The sequence below is a fragment of the Tyto alba genome, unplaced genomic scaffold (genome assembly GCF_018691265.1).
Source record: "Tyto alba isolate M040663 unplaced genomic scaffold, T.alba_DEE_v4.0 Super-Scaffold_27, whole genome shotgun sequence".
In the NCBI taxonomy this organism is placed as follows: domain Eukaryota; kingdom Metazoa; phylum Chordata; class Aves; order Strigiformes; family Tytonidae; genus Tyto; species Tyto alba.
Window position 1 is genome coordinate 26,532,271 of NW_024881301.1, and position 19,554 is coordinate 26,551,824.

Below are 19,554 nucleotides of genomic sequence, written 5' to 3' on the forward strand. Positions count from 1 at the left end.
TTACTTGAATAGCACTACTGTAAAAACATAAGAAGCCAAAATAGAGAATTTTCGCCAAAAGTTTCCCCTGTCACCCACGGAACAGAAAAGCTGGGTCACTGTTACATAAGCTTTGATATAAGCTATATCCTGGGGGTCACTGTAGCCCTTTACCTACAGTGAAATGCGGGCAGGCACAGCAAAGTCTTTGGGCTCAAGCTTAGCATGAAGAAAGAATCTGGGCTCTGAACATCCTGCTTCTGACACATCAGAACTGGCTGGCCTCTCACTTCGGCTCAGTAACAAATTTATACGGTAATTTAGATAAACCAGAGGCTTTACATGCATGAAACTATTAAATTATGTGTTTCATTTAAATGTAATGGAGCAAGCATGCACTTTCACTCTGAAGTTCGTACGCTCCATGTTGGTGATGGTATAGCCAAGCTTTTACTGTCTTTAAATGTCTGTTCCACTAATACACACCTTTGTGAGCCTATAGTCACTCTTAAAAATCCACATCTTATTTTGAGGGTTATCTTTGCTGACTTAGATTTCTCTCAGTAGACAGTAGTTGGCTTCTTTATGTTAGAGTAAGGCACTATATTGTAACTGAACTGGTATTGATGTCTGTGAATTCTGATCCTCTCTTTTTAAGCTCTTCAGACAGCAATTTGAACTTTTTTTTCAGACCAAGAGATTTTAAAATCTTCTGTGCTGTATTACTGTAATGATTCTTAAATCCTTCTCAGTTTATCGGTTTTGGGTTTTTTTTTGTTTTTTTTTTTTTTCAATGCAGATAGATGCAGTATTCTACCAGTTTCCTAAGAGACATACACAGGGCTAATGCTGCTTCCATTCTACTCAGTGTTGTTCTTTGTTCACCAAAATTTAGTCAGTAAGAGAGAGGTTTTGGTTATTCACTGTCATCTCCATATTAATATTTTATGGTGGACAACAACATTTAAGGCACTGATTTGTCTGGGGAAATAAAAACCTGTTCTAGTTCAGCGCTAGTTTCAGAGAGTAGTATTATAACACACAGTACCTCTGTACAGTGTGACTTACCGGAGTTTCTAGACTTTCTCCATTTCTTTTGCAGCTTAGGCTTTTCTCATGTTTTGTTGGGGGAGGGAAGGCGAGTAAGGAATAAGGTCATCCTTAGTAGAATCCAGCTGCTTCTCCTTAGCTCAGGCTAACGTATGTTGAAGCTATGGGTATGTCTGCTTGAAATAATTGTCTTGAAAGAACCAAGTAAGGGCTTGCTCAAAATTTGCATGGGGCATTTGACATTTCTTCAGAAACTTCTGTAAGCCTCCTGAGAATGGAATAATTGAAATTTTCATGTTCCACGTCCTGACTGTCTTGTGAAGGACACATATATCAGGACCTATCATCCTAGGAGTATCTCCTCTGCCTGGAAGAAAGACTTACCTAAGATGCTGCTTGTTCTTTATAAGTATGTAGACAGTGAAATGCAAGGTTTAAAATGTTCCTTTTGGAATAACTTATGAAAAGGTCACCTTAGATCACTATCAAAACTCCAAAATTCCTTAAAAATGGGTAAGCTCACATTTTTCTTGCTGAGATGCAGGACAGCTAATATGATAAAGTAAATCAGTACTGAACTCACCAGTGTCATAAGCACCACTGCCAGAAATGCTGCATCGTGTATTTTCTGAGAGCAGTAGGCTTCAATCACAGTGGCTGAAACTTTCTACTTTATGAAGAAAGCATCTTAACACTGGCTGAAGGAGTTCAGAGGGGTGGTGTATCTTCTGGAAAACACACTGCTTGATGCTGGCAACCTTAGGTATCGTGGACAGGCTCTAACTTTTTTTGAATTAATATAACAAGGTAGCAACATTCCTCCATTAGGAGATTTGATAAGACAGTAGAGAATATGTATTCCGCTTACAGATTGTACTTTCTGGAAGGTGCTTTGCCTTTTTCCATTTACCAGAGAGAAGCTTCCAAGTTAATTCTGCAAGGACCATCAACAGATTTGATGCCTAGCCCATGATCTGAGGTCAATACTGTTGAGTATATGGCCATGTTTCTCACTGACCTTTGTTGTCCTCTATATTGTAGTCCTTTTCTCATTTTCCAGTTTTTAATGTGAAGCTCACTTTTCTTGTGTATCAAATAAAAGTTCAGAATCCAAGCTGAATGAGCTTTTTCTTCCCACACAGGCCAGAATGACTTCCTGTGTCTTGCCATTTGTCTGTCAGGTGTTCACTTAGGTTGTAGTTACACAACATGTTAAAGGCACATCAGTCTGCTTGTAACTGATGGGTTTTGGTTAAGGCAAGCCAAGTAACTCACCAAAATATAGGTAGACTTGGGCTACCAATAAAGCTGCCACTTACGATTCCTTAACAAAACATGTGTGGGTGTGACATAAGGTTCCTTTTATAGTGGACTCTAGCATAACAGCAATTAACTGTCTGGTGGTACTTGCATAATTACTTGTTCTTTCTCTTAGGGTTTTCAGAAAAGGATGCAGATGAAGTAAAAGGAATTTTTGTTGATACTAACCTGTATTTTCTGGCTTTGACGTTCTTTGTAGCAGCATTCCATGTAAGTGGGGAAACTTTGGTTTTTAGGAATTACAGCATATGAAATAAAAAGGGGGGGGCTGAATTTAAACTCATTTATTAAGAGCTGTTCTTGGAAATAATAATTTCAGTAGAGCAATGGAGGTGTTTTCTGGTGCAAGTCAGCTGTATTTGCAATACTGAATTAGTCTAAAAATGTCAAATAAGACAGAAATTTGAGATAACTAGATAGAAACTAACAGTCTTGACTGAAATAGAAAACATTTAACTTGATTATCACTTTTCAGTTGTAGTTGAACCAGAGCCCCTAGAATTAATATGCCTGTCAACATTAGTTCAAATTTTGTTGAGTTGTCACAAGGTTTACCACTGCAGTGGCATAGCTGGGGCACCAATATTAGAGTTTGAGTCTCTGACTTCTAATCCCTGAAGATATTTAGACCAGCTGACCTAAATTGCTTCCAAAAATTGTTATTGTTCCTGTAAAGTGCAGAGCTTAGGGTTCTAGTCATGGTTATTTGTTGTTGTTGTGTCTCTCTTTTATCATTGTGTGTGCCTTGGTTTAAATGTGAATCTTTGTTTTACTGAAGAATCTTTTTAGACAGCATTGTTCTACTGTGAACATTTTTATCATCTACAGTTACACTCAATACAATTCCCATATTTGGGGAGAAATAAGAACTTGCTGGGCATGTAATGATTCTTTATACTTATATTACGTGCAATTAATTTGGTTGGAAAGCCCTAGACTTCCCAGCCATATTAATTTATTTTTTCCATTCTGTTTGCAGGTTGTAAGGCACCTGTAGAGTGGGACTAGCTCTTTTGTTATTTTTTTCTTCTGTGCACCATTTGCCTGAATTTTAAAACAAAACATACTTTCCCATGAGAATTCTCTGACCCAAGAATTTCTTGAAAATGTGCTGCTTTTTTTAAGACAGTGAATGCTTAAATAAAATATTGAAAAGTATACTCTGTGAAAATACCGAAAAAAACACTCACTACAAATAAATTAAATGCTAAAATGTCCCTGAAATTTAGGTCAACTTCTTAGTGATGAAATAGAGACGAAACCCGACCTGATGTATTGTAGGATTTTTTTAAAAAAAGCTTTGGTACCATCTAAGCCTAAATTACTCTTAATCCAATGCAGAGTACTTTGAATCTAATTTAGTGTGGTTTTCCTTGGTCTGTCAAGGCAATGAGCAATTCCTCAGGGTCCTCATTCTTCATCTTCTACCGTGTGTTGACCTGTGCAGGGTCACTAACTTTCTTTATAGGACACTGCATTGTGCAGCACTGTAGTAGAGCAGTATTTAGAATTTATCCTGTCATTTTGCACTGCTTTTAGAACTTGGGTTTCTAAAATAGGTTTTCTTTTAGCTTTTATTTGTGATACTTTTTATTTCTGAAGCTTCTAAACCAGGTTTTTATTGAATTCCACGTTAAATGCATTTTTAAAAGTTCAGCTGGCAGTCTCTAATTAGTGCACATTTCAAGCAAATGAGTATGTTTCTTGCTATTTGCAGCTCCTCTTTGATTTCCTTGCATTCAAAAATGACATTAGTTTTTGGAAGAAAAAGAGGAGCATGATTGGGATGTCTACAAAAGCAGGTATGGGCCGGAACGCGAAGTGTTGTACGTGTGCTGTGTAATATATACTGTGTGTTTTCAGTCTTACTCTAAGTTGACACTTTGTAGAGTCACCAAGATGGCAAAATTAGATGGTTTTATATATGAAAAGAAGATGGCTAACAGGCTGGTTCTAACTTTGTTAGCATTTTGCTCAAGTATCACTTGCTTTTAAGCACTCATGTCACTTCTGAGGTTTGACTGTCCTGCAATTGAGAATTAGTTTAATATTAAGTCAGTTGCCATATTTCCCTTCCTGAAGGAACAGAAAAATACCTTGGGAAAAAAATGAGTACCATAAAAAATCCCATGGGTGGAGAGAATGTGCCATCATGGGTATTGGTGTCCTGCGAGTCCCATGTGTTCCTCGTAGACAGGTAGAGAGGTTCCAAAATATTTGAGGGGGGAAAAGGCTGCAGTGTAGTGCTGTTTGATTTGGACTTGGATATAAACAGGAGCAGAAGCTCCTGGGGGCAGGGGAAGCGGGAAAGAGCTCGTGAGGCTTGAGTTGACTTGGACATAGGAAAGATGAGAGAAACATAGTGGTCTGAGATCTTCTCAAGCCATCCTAGAGACCAGTGAAGGTAGGGGCCAGCCCTGGACGCTTGAGGTTTAACACGCCACTCCCCAGCCTTGTTTATTGTGCTAATAGTTACTGCTTGAAATAGATTTATCAGAGTGTATTTGTTTTTGTAAGGACTTTATACTGCTCTTGGCATATATACGCCAAAAAAGTAAAAATTAAAAAAAAAAAAAAAAATCAAAATTTCAGAATTAAGTGTTAATTGCCAGCTTAAAAGGTGAGTAAAGGCAAATTGGAAAGACTGAGTGACAAAGGGTTTTCTAACCTTACTATCAAAATGTCAGTCTTCAGTCTCCACTAATTGACGGTTCCATCCTCTCTTTTGCAAGCCTTAGTCACCTTTCTGCCTATATCTCCTTCTTGCCCTGAGGGAGAAGTGCAACAGGCAATTGCTCTGGAATGGTATGGTATAATTGTTGATGTCTGGGTGTGTTGTAGCTCTTCTCTCTTTCTGTCCCTGCTTAGGGGGATGGATATTTGAATCTCAGAATCAGTTGGTGGACACTTACAAGCATCCAAGGTTTTGCAAAGCCTGAAAAATAACCCTAAAATATAATTCTTAACATTTCCAAACATTAAATTAGTTGCATGAGTTTCAAAGACTGATATTACCTCACAGCCCTTCAGCTTCCTTGAGACAAGAATCATGAACATAGTTCCTAATAGTACTGATACATTGCTGAATTGCTGCAGTGCAGAAGTCTTCCTTAAAAATTCTGATTTCCTTCCATCTTTTGTGATAAAGATTTCATAACATATTTTTGTTCCGTATTTACCTGGAGGTGTATAGATGACTGGCTGTTTCTAGGACTACTCAGTATATCAAGATAGGAGAAATTCGTGCTTGAACTGCGTAAGACAGAATTATAGTAAATAGGCCAACAGTCTTCTGTTATCTCAGCTGTTCATTTAAGTATTAATAAGCCTTTCATTTTCATTTTTTCTATTCATCTAGTGCTTTGGCGGTGCTTTAGTACTGTGGTAATATTTCTTTTCCTTTTGGACGAACAAACAAGTCTGTTGGTACTGATCCCAGCAGGCATTGGTGCAGTGATTGAGGTGAGTTCTTAAAGCTCTAGAACCAAACACCAATATTCGCAGCAACATCCATAGTTTGTGGTAGAAAAAGAACGCTGCCTTAGTGGCAACTGTTTAACTGGCTTTCAGTGGTGGAGGAGATTGTGTCCCTTTAAACTGGAAGTATCAGTTTTTTCTGGGACGGGCCAGCTGGTGGTGTAGAAACCAAACAGAACTATGCTGAGGTTCCTCCCTGTCACATCATCTGGTAGGCGTCGCTCCTGGCCAGGCGTGTGCAGCCGTGTCAGCAAGCCTTCACGGGTGCATCTGTCAGATCAGGCTGGGTGCTGGCAGGCAGCACCCCGGGTCTGCAGCTTTCTCCCTGGCCGTGACTGAGGTGCTGAGGGAAGGAGGGAGAGGAGGAGAGTGATGGCTGTGCTCGTTATTCCAAGCGACCACAGCCAGTCGGTGGGCTGCAGGTGCTGCTCGGAAGCCTTCCTGATGTGTAGTAAAGCACAAAGTCAAGGGTAATGGGAGGGGGGGAGATCTCTCTCCCTAGCACTGCTTGCAGATCTATTTACTTCTCAGTATTTGAAAAGAAGTTCAGGACTCGTGGAATTTTTGACTACACATCTGTTATAGTTGCAGATAAACCCTGTGGAAACAAAGTCGTTCCAAATTTTTAATTAGTGATTAAATTGTTGAATGCGAAGTCACAAAGCAATCCTTAAATTTTAGCTTATTGTATCAAACTGGTTAAGCTCATGTGAGAGCTATGAACAGCGGTGTCCTAAATAGTGCTGTTTCATTGACTGTGACATTACTTTTCATCAAGTTGAGATTTTTAAATCTGATGTATTTCTGTGTTAGGTCTGTATCAGATTTTCCAGTGGTTTTTATTCCTATAAATAGCAATTTAGCCTTATATTTCAAACTTGCCTTAGCTGTCTGAAATTTTAACTAAGATTCAGAGATAAATATATATCCCTATAAATATGCTGCTACTTTTGTAGAATATCTTTTCTTTTGATCCTTGAAATCTAAGTAACTAAATTAGAAAAAATCTAAAGACTTCAGAAATTCAAAAGTGCAAAATGATTTAAAAGTGAATCAGGTCAAGAAAAGTGATGCTTTTGTTTGTAGTGGGGAAAAAGAAATACCCCTGGTTTCTAAATCACTTTTTTTTCGGAAGTTTTTGTGGAAACCAGATCAGGCATGTATGGTGGTAGGGTAACAGTAATTATCAGCTATGCTGCAGGATTTAAGTGTGATTGCAGGTGTTAAGATTTCGCATTATTCTTGTAATGAAGATGGATTTCTGGGTTGATGCTACCTAAGAACAGGCTGATTCAGATCTCATTTAGTCATTGTGCCTGTCTGAGATTCTTCTCTGAGCTGCCCAAAGATCTGTTAAGTAGATATCTCTGAGATCTGCAGTTCCTATGACTTGCTCCTGTTGCCTTTCTCATACGCCTTATTTTCCAGTATGTTGCTTTTGGATTGCAGGCTGGGGGAACTGGGTTGAAAGGATTATACAGGAACAGTGTGTGGGACACTTAAATTGAGGGAAAATGTTCTGTAGGTTCTGTTGAAGTAACACCTCTCTCCGCTCAAGTAATGGTGAGACAACATGGTTGTCTCGGTGAGAATCAACATGCAGGCTATAAAGGAATTTGCTGGGAAGAGATTTTTCACAACTTGTTCTTAACACCTATTTCTCATGCAGTACTAATAGTGATGTTGCTTCTGTAATAAGTAATTCTCTCACTTGCATCAAAGATCACAGTAAAGGATTGTCTTTACCTTATTGCCCTTTTTTGTTGGGAGAGATGATGGGTGAGAGTACTGGTGTATCTGAAGTTACACAAACAAACCTTGTCCACACAAAGCTTCATGGAGCATAGCTGTCCTGGTGAGCTTGCTGCATTGCCTAAGTTCTTGAATCTGTGCAGCGGAGTGGGTGCATGAGTGAATTTTCAGGTGAACTGAACCTTTGGTTACATTAGGGTCAGGCTGCTACAGCTGTGTACAGTAAGTAGCCAAATAATTCAGTGAATTCACTGACTTGTGGTTGTAGCCCCCTACTGAAATGTGATGACCATGTAAATGCTTACTTAATCACTGTTGGGAGTTCTGAGGCACCCTCATCTTGCAGAGCCCAGCTGACCTCAAAGGCACATAAAAACTTGCTTGGCAGGCAGTTACTGGAGAATTCTGTAAATGCCTGACCTGAGGTTCCTCCTGGTGTGGAGAGCAGCTAACCCCTACCACAGCACTGCAATCCAGATATCCTGGAAGGACTACATTATTTTACTTAAAGTACATAATCTGATATGGAGACTTAATAGTGCAGGCTCCCAGTGTTGTACTTGTCTGGTGACATGGCATTTGGTTTGAACAGAGACACAGGCAGCGTGCTTTATGCAATGCATGCTTAAAATAGATATTCTGGGGTCAGGATTCTGATACCTGAATCCTGCATAAGACATTCCTTTGAATGATGTTTTATGTGCACATTTCTTTTTTGCTAATCACAGCTCTGGAAAGTGAAGAAAGCTTTGAAAATGACGATCAAGTGGCAAGGCTTGAGACCCAAAATTCAGGTATAGTAGACATTGGCCTGTTAATGATTACACTCTTGAGTTGTCCATTCGGTTCCAGATTACTGTGTAACTTGGCTTTTAGTGAAATTAAGATTTAAAAAAAAGCTAGAAAAGATTCCTAAGTGCATAATTTCTGTATGGATGGCTTAATCCAAAAGCTGGATGACTGTTTTCAAATTAATGACTTTCTTTCATGAGTTCTGTAAAAGAGGTGGCTCTCTGTATATATGTGTGGTATGAGAAACTTCAGACTCGACTGTCAGTCCTGCTGAATCTTAACAGGTGGGACTGTGCTCCTGCCACTGTGTTGGAAAGGCTCTCTTGACTGATACAGTGATTTGAAATAAGAAACTGAATTTCCTCATGAAGCTGTAGGTATAACTTGTCCATTGTGGAACTAGTAGATGATGTGACAGGTTCTGGGAACAGGACCGTCTTTGACAAAATCCTCTGAACAAAAATTAAGTCCTGAGACTGTTTGTAGGACATGCAGTGGCAGCAAGGATTCAAATTAACTTTTTTTTTGACACGAGTGTCATCTTTTTAAAGTACAATCTACATTGAAAGTTTCTCTTGTTGGTAGGAGGAGTAGTTGTCTAATCTTCAGTGTTTACTTCACAAGAAACACTGGCGTTTTGTGCTGCTTGAAATCTATGCATCTTGAGTGTCTGATAGCTCTGCTTGTTCCTTTGTCAGTATTCAAGGAACTGTGTTTAAGCAGTCACAGTTTCTGGAGATAATCCATAACTGGCCTCTTCATGCATGAAAATGGTTATAGTTTTTAATAATGACTTCCTGTATCTGCCAAATTCTTAGCCACTTTGCTTTTGCTTTATGAGCTCTTCTGTCTCAACACCAATTTCCTAAGCAAAGAAGTCAAGGATGTTTGTTGTAAAATGTGAAGGGAAAAAATAAAATTTATGCCTACTTTGTATTTAGCAGACTGGACAGGACATTTGCATGACTCTTCTGTAGAAGAAGCTGAGAAGAACTTTGTACTGTTACCTAGCTTAATGTCTAAGCAATTCAGTTTGCAGTCGAAATCTCTAGGGAGTCAGACAGCAAGTGCTTTGCCCCCCAGTTCTGGATTGATTGTACTTTTTATATGTGTTGCAGTTTGGTACATACAATGATTCTGAAAAGAAAACTGAGGAGTATGATACCCAGGTAAGAGGGAATCCTGTGACTTCTGATCTGTAAAGTCTATATATGTGGCCTGCTGATTGACTTCTTTCACTCTTTTTATTGTTACAAGTGTATTTTCCATGTTCTCGTAGTTGTCAAGTGGATCATCATCATCATCATGTGGTTGATCAGATAGTGAAGATTCATTCTGATAATTTATGAAAAGAAACGGTGAAATAATTGTTTTGCTAGATGATTCTGGTTGAAACATTTCCCTGAGAAGCAGAATTGCAAGTGACTTACCTGAAAACAAGTATCTCAAAAGGGTTACCATTCACAAATTTGAAAATTTATATTTATACTTGTTATATATACTGGAGGAATATTCATGTTCTTCCTGATTTCTGAAAGGAGTTGGACGTAGGTGGCAACACTGGTGTTAAGTAGAGAGCTACTTGTAGACTCTGATCTTCGTGCTGCTTCTTGGTGCCCATGCTCTAAGGTGCTTGGTTGTCTGAACTGGGCATTGGAATTTTCACCACCTTCTCTAGAACTGGAATCATACTGGAAATAATAGCAGACATTTGGGAACAGGAAAAGATTTTCAGGGAAAAAATTATTTGGCTGTCTTCTAATTAATGCCATGCAAAGTCTGCTGTATATAAAACATGAACTAACAAACTGTTTTCCTTGTCTATTAGGCTATGAAATACTTGTCATATTTGCTATATCCACTGTGTATTGGAGGTGCAGGTTACTCCTTGCTGAACGTCAAATACAAAAGGTGCTGTAAATCTATAAATGATCCCATACAGAATTGAAACGTTCCCCATTTTTGTCTGTAGTAATTAATTGGAGGTGATGGGTTATGGAAATCAGTTCTATTTAGTTTGATTCATAAGCCAGGAACCAGAAACTTCATCATTCTATAGGTTCTAAAGCTGAAGAATCTAGATGGTTTTTTTAACATCCTGTAAGCTACAGTCTGTTGTGTTTCACAAGTAACCTGACATTACTGTAGTACAGAATTCAATAGCTTTGCACGCATGAGTAAGCTGTTAATCACGAGAGGAAGAAGAAAGCTGCAGCTGATGTTCAGAGAACTGATATGGTCACAGGGGAGATGAGAGTAATTCAGTAGTTGAGCCTGTCCGATAACAGAGAGAAGGAAAAACCGTCCCAAAATTGTTTGCTCAGACCAAGAGGTTCCTCTGTTCCTAAATATGATAGGTAGGATGGCAAGCAAGCAAAAGCACTTTGAAGAAAGGGCTCTGAATTCCTTTAAAGCTGTGGACTTACTGCAATGTACTGATACTTCAGCAAGAGCTGAGGGTTAAACTCGTGTCCACTTCCACTCAGAATACTACAGCTGGTTCATTTGGTATCGGAGAGATGCAAACCAATATGCAGCCATAAAACTTTGTTATAGAAAAAAATCCACAAAATGTAAGCATGGTGACAGCCATGTATACGTATTTTTTTTTTATATAGTCTTTAGGCCCAGAAGAGATGGGAGGGAGAGCAAGCAGTAACTTAAAATAACATCAGAAAGAACTACTTTTGCTGCATACATGATCCATAGCACTTGTACTAGAAACTGGAGCAATTTCTGGGCTATTAGAAAAATACTTTTTTCAAAAGGTTCTTGTCTTAGTAAGGAGCTAACAAATATGCAGCATTTAAAAATTCTGCTTTTCTCACAAAATTCTTTAATTCGTTCAGTACTGCAGAATACTATATGCCAGATGTTCTGTGAGCTGTAGCTTAAGAAAGTGAAAACAATTCATATGATAGAATTTTTACCATTGTTAAATCTGTAAGGAAATGTGACAGAACAAGTAATCTTAATGGTAGATTATCCTTTAATCTTGCAGGCATTTTCTGTTGCATTTTTTAGAAGCTTGTGGATTAGTGGAGTGCTGCTACAGCTGTTATGTTGCTATTAACTAAGACAGCAGTGCAAGCTTAATTTTAACGGATGTAGCTCAAGCATCACACCTATTGCCTGTTCTTACTATTGCAAGCAGAAGTATGGAATTTGACTGCTGTTTGTAGCGCTACTGTTATTTTGCTAAGATTATCATCCATTGAACATCTGGGAAGGATTATTTGATGTAAGGAGGGAAAAATGTAGATTCCTTGTATTTACTTTTTTTTTTTTTAAGTGCCTACTGTTGTGGTTTGCACTGAATGGTGTTTGTTGTTTGAAATTTGATAGGTCCTTACAGTGCCATAATAAGTGTCTCTTTAATATTTAGAATACCTTTGCAAGCCTTAATATAGTCAGGGTTCAGTGCGCAGTATTATCTGATGTCAGCTTGGGTGCAGAAGCCTTAGAATGTTCTGAAGAAACTGTAAAAGCAGTTGATAAAGCTCTCCAGACTTCTTGTATGGACTGATAAGCATCCTTTGTTTAAACTACCTTCTCTGGAGCCTTTCCTAATCAAAGGAAGACGCTAGGTATTAAGTTCTTGCATAAAGTAACTCAAAACATAGTTGTTTCTTGGAGTAATCGCCATACAGTCATGTAAAGGATGTATTACAGATATATATTTTTGGCTGAGATGAAAAAATAACTGGACTGTTGTCTTTCTTTGTAGCTGGTATTCCTGGTTGATTAACAGTTTTGTCAACGGTGAGTGCTGCCTTATGTTTCTTCTCTATTCATCTTTCTTCAAATGGAGGCCAAGACTCCAAAGTAGATAACCAGCTGCTGTCAGCTGGATCAGTGTAATTGTCACAGTGATTGAGAAAGGGAGAAGGATCAACCCACAGTGAACAAAAGGTTTAGCTGCATCTTCTCTCTTTAGGAAACGGAGTGTAAATCTCTAATTGTGAAAGTGTAGTTGTGTAATGTACTTTATCGTGCATTTGTCTGTGAGTTTTCTGTATTTCATCTTCAGGAGTATATGCTTTTGGATTCCTGTTTATGCTGCCCCAGCTGTTTGTAAACTATAAGGTAAGATTGAAAAGTGATAAAAGACTACTTTTCTAGTCTCTTCCAGACTTTGTTACAAATTGATATTTTTATTCCTAGATGAAGTCTGTTGCACACTTACCATGGAAGGCTTTCACATACAAAGTAAGTAAAGCTCAAATCTAAACATTGGTGCGGTCCTTTTGGAACTGATTTTCTGTAAGAAACAGCAATACGTAGCTTAGGGCTGGCAGTGCTTTTTTTGTTTAAGAACTAAACTTGTTTGCAGTTGTCCTTTCAGAAAGAAAAAAAAAAAAAAAGTAACCTCAATTTCCATTTTTCATAATGACTTCCTGTTGTGGTTTGAGCCCAGAGGGCAACTGAGCACCACACAGCTGTTCACTCATCCTTTCCCCCTGTCAGGAATGGGAAGGAGAAAATGAAGCAGAAATAGCTCAAAGAATCCATCTGTGGACTGGGAGGGGTAGCTCACCCATTATGGTCACAGGCAAAAGACTCCTTAGGGGAAGAAAAGAAAGCATCACTTTCAGATGCTAACAAAGACAGCACTTAACAGCCAAGGTGGGACAGTGAGAAGCCCCACCACATCCAAAACCACCTCCTCCCACCGCTCCCTTCTCCCCGGGCTCAGCTCTGCTCCCGATCTCTCCCCCTCCTCCCCCGTGGGGCAGGGGCAGGGGATGGGGGTCACAGCCAGCTCGCCGCTCCTTCCCCTTTGGGAGGTGGGGTGAGCGCCGCACATCCCTCCCCGGCTCCCCGGGGCTCCCCTCTCACCGCAGACCCGCAGTCCTCCACGAACCTGCTCCAGTGTGAGTCCCCCCACGGGCCGCAGCCGCTCCGCCGTGGGTCCCCCCCGCGTGTTGCAGTCCTCCCAGCGCCGAACCGCAGCAGCGGGGCCGCTCCTCCCCTCCGGGCCCGGCCTGTTTTAAGTGCAGAGGCCTGTCCTCTGGTGGCTTTCTGTTCAGGCCTCAGGTTAGTCTCTGCTCCACCACCGGGCTCCACGGGTGGCAGGGGGGCGGCCCTGCCGCCTCACTAGGGGACAGAGGGGTCTCTGCTCCGGTGCGTCTCCCCCACGTCCTTCTCCTTCCTTCCACTTACCTCAGCATTTGTCCTTCTCCCGACTCCTCACATGTCCCAGCCCCCTCTCAGCTTCCCCTTCTTCAATACTTTATCACAGAAGTGCAGTTGATGGGCTCGGCCCTGACCACAGGTGGGTCCGACTTGGAGCCGGGGGAGCTTTCCAGAAGCTTCTCACAGGGGGCACTGCTGTAGCCCCCTCCCCCGCTACCAAAAAAAACCCCAGCACCACAGAAACCCAGCACGCTTCCGTATAATGAGAAGGCTTGCATCCCAGTTTTGATGATAATACTGCTTTTTGTACTGTCAGCTGTCTTGTGTGGGTGCAGATGTTGGTCCTGCAAATAAATTAATTGGTCTCAATTTAATACATTCTTTTAGGATGAGACAGATTATATCAACAGAGGATAGTTCCCAAGAAACAGATAGGACCACTCAGAGACCTTTCTTTGGCAGGTTCCAGGAGCTACCAGAGACTGAAGTAACAGTACAGGGACGGTAATTCTGAGTTTCTGGGCAGTGTAGTGACAAATGTGTGGTGGGTTGATACGTGGTGTAAGAAGGGCTGTGCTGGGGTGTCCCCGCTGCCTAGACTGCCCTTGTAGAAAATAATGCAGTGCTGTAGCAAAATTTATCACCAGGCCGTGGAGGAGGTGGAGGTGAGTTTGTTTCACAACAAAATTAACTTGTTAACCCTTTGATACCTGCATAGCCACAAACATCCACTTGTGTGTCCAAGTGGTTTGTGTAGTATTCCGGCACCAAGATGGATGTGCCCAAGTATCCCACTCAGGATTCCTTGCGCTGATGTGGAGGACAAGGGACACCCACTGTTGAGTTCCTCTGTCTCCTACCTTCTTTCTCAACGAGCAACTACATGCTGGTTTTGTTCTTGTACCTCTAAAGAGCTGACTCTATCCTTTCCCACCTCTCCAAGTCATTAGGATTTTTGTACTGTTCTTTGTTTTCCTGATCACTGTGTCCTGAGAAATCCTGGCTGGATGTGCTGGAATTACCAAGACCTTGATGCCGTCAACATGTGTCCTTTTTTCTTCTGCTTCCGCTGATAAATGCTTTCATTTATTCTTTCTTTGTGATGATGTATTACAATTCTCCAGAACATAAGTGAAGTAATTTCAGAATTTTACTTCAGCAACAAAATACAATAGTTGAGCAGAGACATCAGCAGTTAAATAGACAACAAAGGGAGAATATTCAAGCATGTAACCTTTAAAGGAGTAGAATTCTCTTGCCGAATGGCCTTTTCCTACAGAGCATTTATGGTTCCTGTTAAGATGCCAGAGGCTACCCACGACAAAGACTCGTGTATGTGGAAAGAAGTATATGATGGTTTTAATCGTTTAACTTACTGGGCTTTGGAGTGGGTAATTTACTTTTTCCTAGAGGATGTTTTAAAGTTGGTTGCTCTCTTCTGCACTTTGATGAGTGGAAAGAATAGTGTGAGGTCTCATCTGCAATTGTTTTGGAGAGCTTTGATTTTTTTTGCTTAATTTGAACCTTTCCTGTTTTGGAGGACCTTGACAAAAATGAAAATTATTCTAACTTTCCAGTTTCTATAGTCTTTATGTTTATTCCCTTTATACTTTTATGAGGAGCACCTTCAGATGAGGTAATCTCAAAAAAAAAAAAAAAACCTAGCTACACTAAATACTATTAGTTGGGCTGCCTTGATGCATTCAGTTTCATTGGCTTGTTAGGACTGCCTAAGTGCCTGAAGGATGGAGCATGTAGCTTTTTCTTCCTTTCATCATTGTAGGATCACTCCCTTGGGTGTTGGCTTGGAAAGACTGCCTTTTCCAACTTGCCAAGGTTTTTTTTTTTGTTCCACGGAAAACCTTCTTTGCACAGGCTTGAGAATTGCCATCCGTATTGTTTGATCACTTCAGAGTGATGGATTTGTTTTGACTTGCCAGAAAGAGCTTTCCTGTTGTAAATAATCAGAACTCTCTCCTGCCCAACACCTCCATCTTCTGCTGGTACTTTGTTTCATCACAGAAACAGTGGTTCGTTTTGCAGTGAGTCTTTCTCTGCTTAGAGAATCATTTTCCCCCTTATTATGGTATAGATTAATGTACAGCTTGCTAATATTGAAAGGAGAAGCCACGTCACCAACTCCATTTGTTAACCCCACAGTGAATATTCTTTGCTGGATTTGTTTCCTGCTGCTTTTAGTGAGTTGAAATAGTTTATTGCGCCACATGGGTACTAGAGCTGGTGCACTGTAAGAGTTGATACCTAGTCCTCCCTGTAGGCTAGAGCTGGATCCAGAGGAGTTGCCCTTCTGTTTACTTTCTGTACCTTCTCTGACAAAATGCTGTTGCCTTTGCATGCTTGGAGCCTGTTTGCATTGCTTTCCCAGCAGGTATCTGAGAGTTGAAGCTCCCTCACCCATGAAAAAGTAGTGAGAAAATACTTCATTATCGCTTCAGAAACAGAACCTGTAGTGTGCCTAGATGAGTGGAAATGGTGTAGAAAATTATGTCTCGAATAAGAGATGGGTGATAGCTTCCAGGAGAGCACTGAAAAAATGTTAAGATCTCTCCAAGTCTGTCAAGTTAATGTTCTTGGGAGCGGTAAATGAATAAATTTTTACACAGATTTCAAATTCTCACAGAAAATTAAAGTGAACTGACATTTTGTCGATCTTAAATCATTTGAGGAATGAATAAATAAATGTTTGGGATTTTTTTGGTTTCTTTTAAATATTTCACTGAAGTTGAATCCATGTTTTTCTGCTCACATAACAATACTCTCACTTACTTGAAGTAGTCCTACTTCCTTTTTACTTGTAACTGTAACAGTGTGGTCTGCAGTAGACTGTATGGTCTTCATTAAAAGAAAGCGCTTTGAAGTTTGCATTAATTAGCTTTTCAGCATAACTCTTAAGTTAATGGAAGTAGTATGTGTTCCTACTGAAAAATAACGTTTGAGGAAGCCTGTTTCCTGTAGCTTTGTATGACAGATTACTTCCTTTCTTCACAGCCAACTGAAGTATACTTTTCTTTTTTTTTGTAGGCGTTCAACACATTTATTGATGATATATTTGCTTTTATCATCACTATGCCAACATCTCATAGGCTGGCGTGCTTTAGAGATGATGTTGTGTTCCTGGTCTATCTTTACCAAAGATGGTAAGCCTTTCGTTAACATTCATCAGAGTTTTTGCAGTGCTGCTGTAGACGGTTGCAGTCTTATTGCTATAAAGAACTGTTAAATAGTTTGGGATAGACTTTAAGCAGAATTTTTATACCATAATATTATATATATTATATAGTATTGTGTGGTATGATCTGGATAATTGGGTAAGTTGTGTATATGCCTAGTGAAGGGAATGGTGAGCAGGGGATCCTGAAAAGGAGATCTCAATACAAATAAGATCAAAAGCACTTTCCCATAACTGACAGTATTCCTGGACGATTGTTAGCATGCTAAGAGATCAGTCAAGAAATTCCTCTTCCCACAGCACTAAAAGAATTTTTATAAGTTACCCCTTCTCCCTCCCCAGAACAGTAGTCCTGCTTTTCAGCAGATAGTTTCACCTTTGCCAGTTACAAAAAAAATTATCCCGAGACATGAATATTTGAAGTAAGGTGAAGGAGAGCAGTTCTTAAGCTTGTATTCACGAACCCACTTAGGAATTCTGGGCTTCTAACCCTTGCTGAGGGGCTGCATGCCTACACATGCTCAGTACCTGAGGCATGCTTCCCGAGTTGCTCTGCGAGGCACTAGAGGAGGATGTTTTCTGATGAGGGGTTGCCCTGGTCTGCTTTCCTCTTTATCTAGTTTCCAAACACAAGTTATCGAGTTCTCTTGTAAGTCGAGTATCTGGCGAGTTTTGGATTCTTTAAGTAACTAAAATCAGATGGGGAAGAAGGCTATATGCAGTAATCATTGAAATATTGTTCGTAAGTGAAGCTACAGGAAGTGTATTCCTGCTCCCAAGAATAAGTATTTATATGTGGAGCAAAGGAGAAATTTAAGCCAAGTTCACATTATATCAGAATATATGGATATGTACATATAACTAACCATTAATACTAAATGCAGACTTCTGTTTTGGGGTTATACAATTGTGCATAAGTGTAGTAAAGTAGGTCCCCTTTCAGGGTATTTTTCTATAAGTTAAGAGCTCAACAGCTTCTGATAGGGGCTGGGCACTGATTTCAAGTTTGAGAGGTATCCTGGATTGCTTGAGGAATATTCCAGCCGAGCTTTAGGAGAGCTCAGCTATCTCTTAAGAGGCCCTCTTATGAGAAAACTGGTTCTGTCTTAATGTGAAGAAGCTGATGTGTCTGTAGCTAATCTTAACTGTTGGTTTTGCCACAAATGGGAATAAAGAATATGGTGAGAAAAAAAATCACTTTTAGAATTAAGGAGCAGAACTGATTAATTCCTTCAGGTAGCAGACAATATCGTCACCAATCATTTGTTTTTTCTGACAGGCTTTATCCTGTGGATAAGAGCAGAGTGAATGAGTATGGAGAATCTTACGAAGAAAAGCCAAAAAAAAAAGCTCATAGAGAATAAGTAAGAATTGAAGAAGATTCTGACCCTTGGACTCTTACTGGCTTCATGTATTATCTGGTCTTAAGGAAGGAAAAACTTATTTAATAAGAGTATTTTTAAAGCTTATGACAGAACTACATGGACAATACGTCTTCTATATTGCCAAAATCTAGTTTTGATATCCTCCTATTTCAAGATCCTCTTTTGTCCTCACAAGGTCCACAGTCTGCCAGATGTCATTAAATAAACGTACTGCATTTAAACTTCTCTTCAGTGAAAACCTAAGTGTCCTGACGGTTGTAATTAATATCCAAATATATGTTTTTAAGAGAAGTCACTAACTGGAAGTGTGGTGCCCTTGCCACTGGGCTATGAAATATGAAAAAAACAAGCCACTGTGTTACAGCAGAATCGAGCGTTATTGATAGACTGAAGGCTGTCAGAAATAAAATGTATAATACTGGGTCATGTGCTAATTACAAATCATTATCATTTGATAACGGAGATAATGGAAATTCTAGAAATTGTGATTAAAATTTTAAGTCGTATGTGAGAATTTAAGTTCCTAGCTTATAAAAACTTCGTTGGAAATATAGGATGAGACAGATGGGTTCTTAAAACAGTTCAAATCCTGTCACGTTCTTAGCCCACAACACGGCAGAGGGTTTCAGTTGTCTTAACGTGAATGAAGATGTGAAAAAACTGTAACGTGATTTTTTTCAATATGTATCCAAGTTCATATAAATCCTTCTGCATTGTTGACAAACCTGATTTCTTGGCATAGCAGGTGTTCATATAATGCATATCATTGTTATGTACTAGGAAAGTCTCATAACCCATCTTAAATTCTTAATCGTGTGGTACTCCAGTGACCTACTAGGCCAATTTTCTCGTGTTTCAACGGGATTAATTCCTTGGTCTTTCCCTTCTCCCTCCCTGTCCTGTTCTATTTATAAGATGAAACACACATCATATCAAGCGGAGTCATTCTGCTCAAATACAATACAGGGACAACAAACTGCCTGGTTATAAAGGGAAAAAAAAACCAAACCTGGTGAAGAACAGGTATCTTCCTTTCACACAATTTAAAATCCATATTCCATGGGAACAGTTCATTGGGGGGAGGTACTTTGTTGCTTTCAAATTAGTAAAAATAATTGGGTTGAATTATACCAAAATTCAAACTTCACAGCTGTCTCTAGACACCATGGGTCTAGATTTTTAAGAGCAAGTTTCTTAATAAGTGGAATACAGAATGCATTCCTTTCAGCAGCAAATAAAATGCAATTAAGAGAAAAATCCAAAAAGCAGGATTCTAGTTTCCAGTTCTAGTTTTGCTTTGGTCAGTAAGTTTACAAATCAGCCCTAAAGATTCCTAAGTTTATTAAATGACATACCGTTTGTGAAAGGCTATTTAACTTCAATTTGTCGTTGATTGAAAAGATGAATTGAATAACCTTGAAGAACATCGTTGTATAGTCTGTAACTTACTTATGAAGTAGATTTTACCCAGTT

The 19,554-nt window shown here is 39.6% G+C and overlaps 1 protein-coding gene across 2 annotated transcripts in view; it reads left to right on the forward strand.

Moving 5' to 3' along the window:
• Nucleotides 1–18,747, forward strand: part of CLPTM1L (CLPTM1 like) — a 32,227-nt gene extending 13,480 nt beyond the window's left edge. Inside the window, exons 7-17 of one of the 2 annotated variants that reach the window (XM_032988989.2) lie at nucleotides 2,465–2,559; nucleotides 4,067–4,151; nucleotides 5,708–5,811; nucleotides 8,307–8,372; nucleotides 9,489–9,539; nucleotides 10,199–10,281; nucleotides 12,098–12,132; nucleotides 12,401–12,456; nucleotides 12,535–12,579; nucleotides 16,549–16,664; nucleotides 17,976–18,747. In XM_032988989.2, coding sequence (XP_032844880.2) covers nucleotides 2,465–2,559; nucleotides 4,067–4,151; nucleotides 5,708–5,811; nucleotides 8,307–8,372; nucleotides 9,489–9,539; nucleotides 10,199–10,281; nucleotides 12,098–12,132; nucleotides 12,401–12,456; nucleotides 12,535–12,579; nucleotides 16,549–16,664; nucleotides 17,976–18,060 — 821 coding nt within the window. In that variant the 3' untranslated portion in view covers nucleotides 18,061–18,747. The other variant, XM_042797998.1, reaches the window with a different exon arrangement.
• Nucleotides 18,748–19,554: the final 807 nt, after the last annotated feature.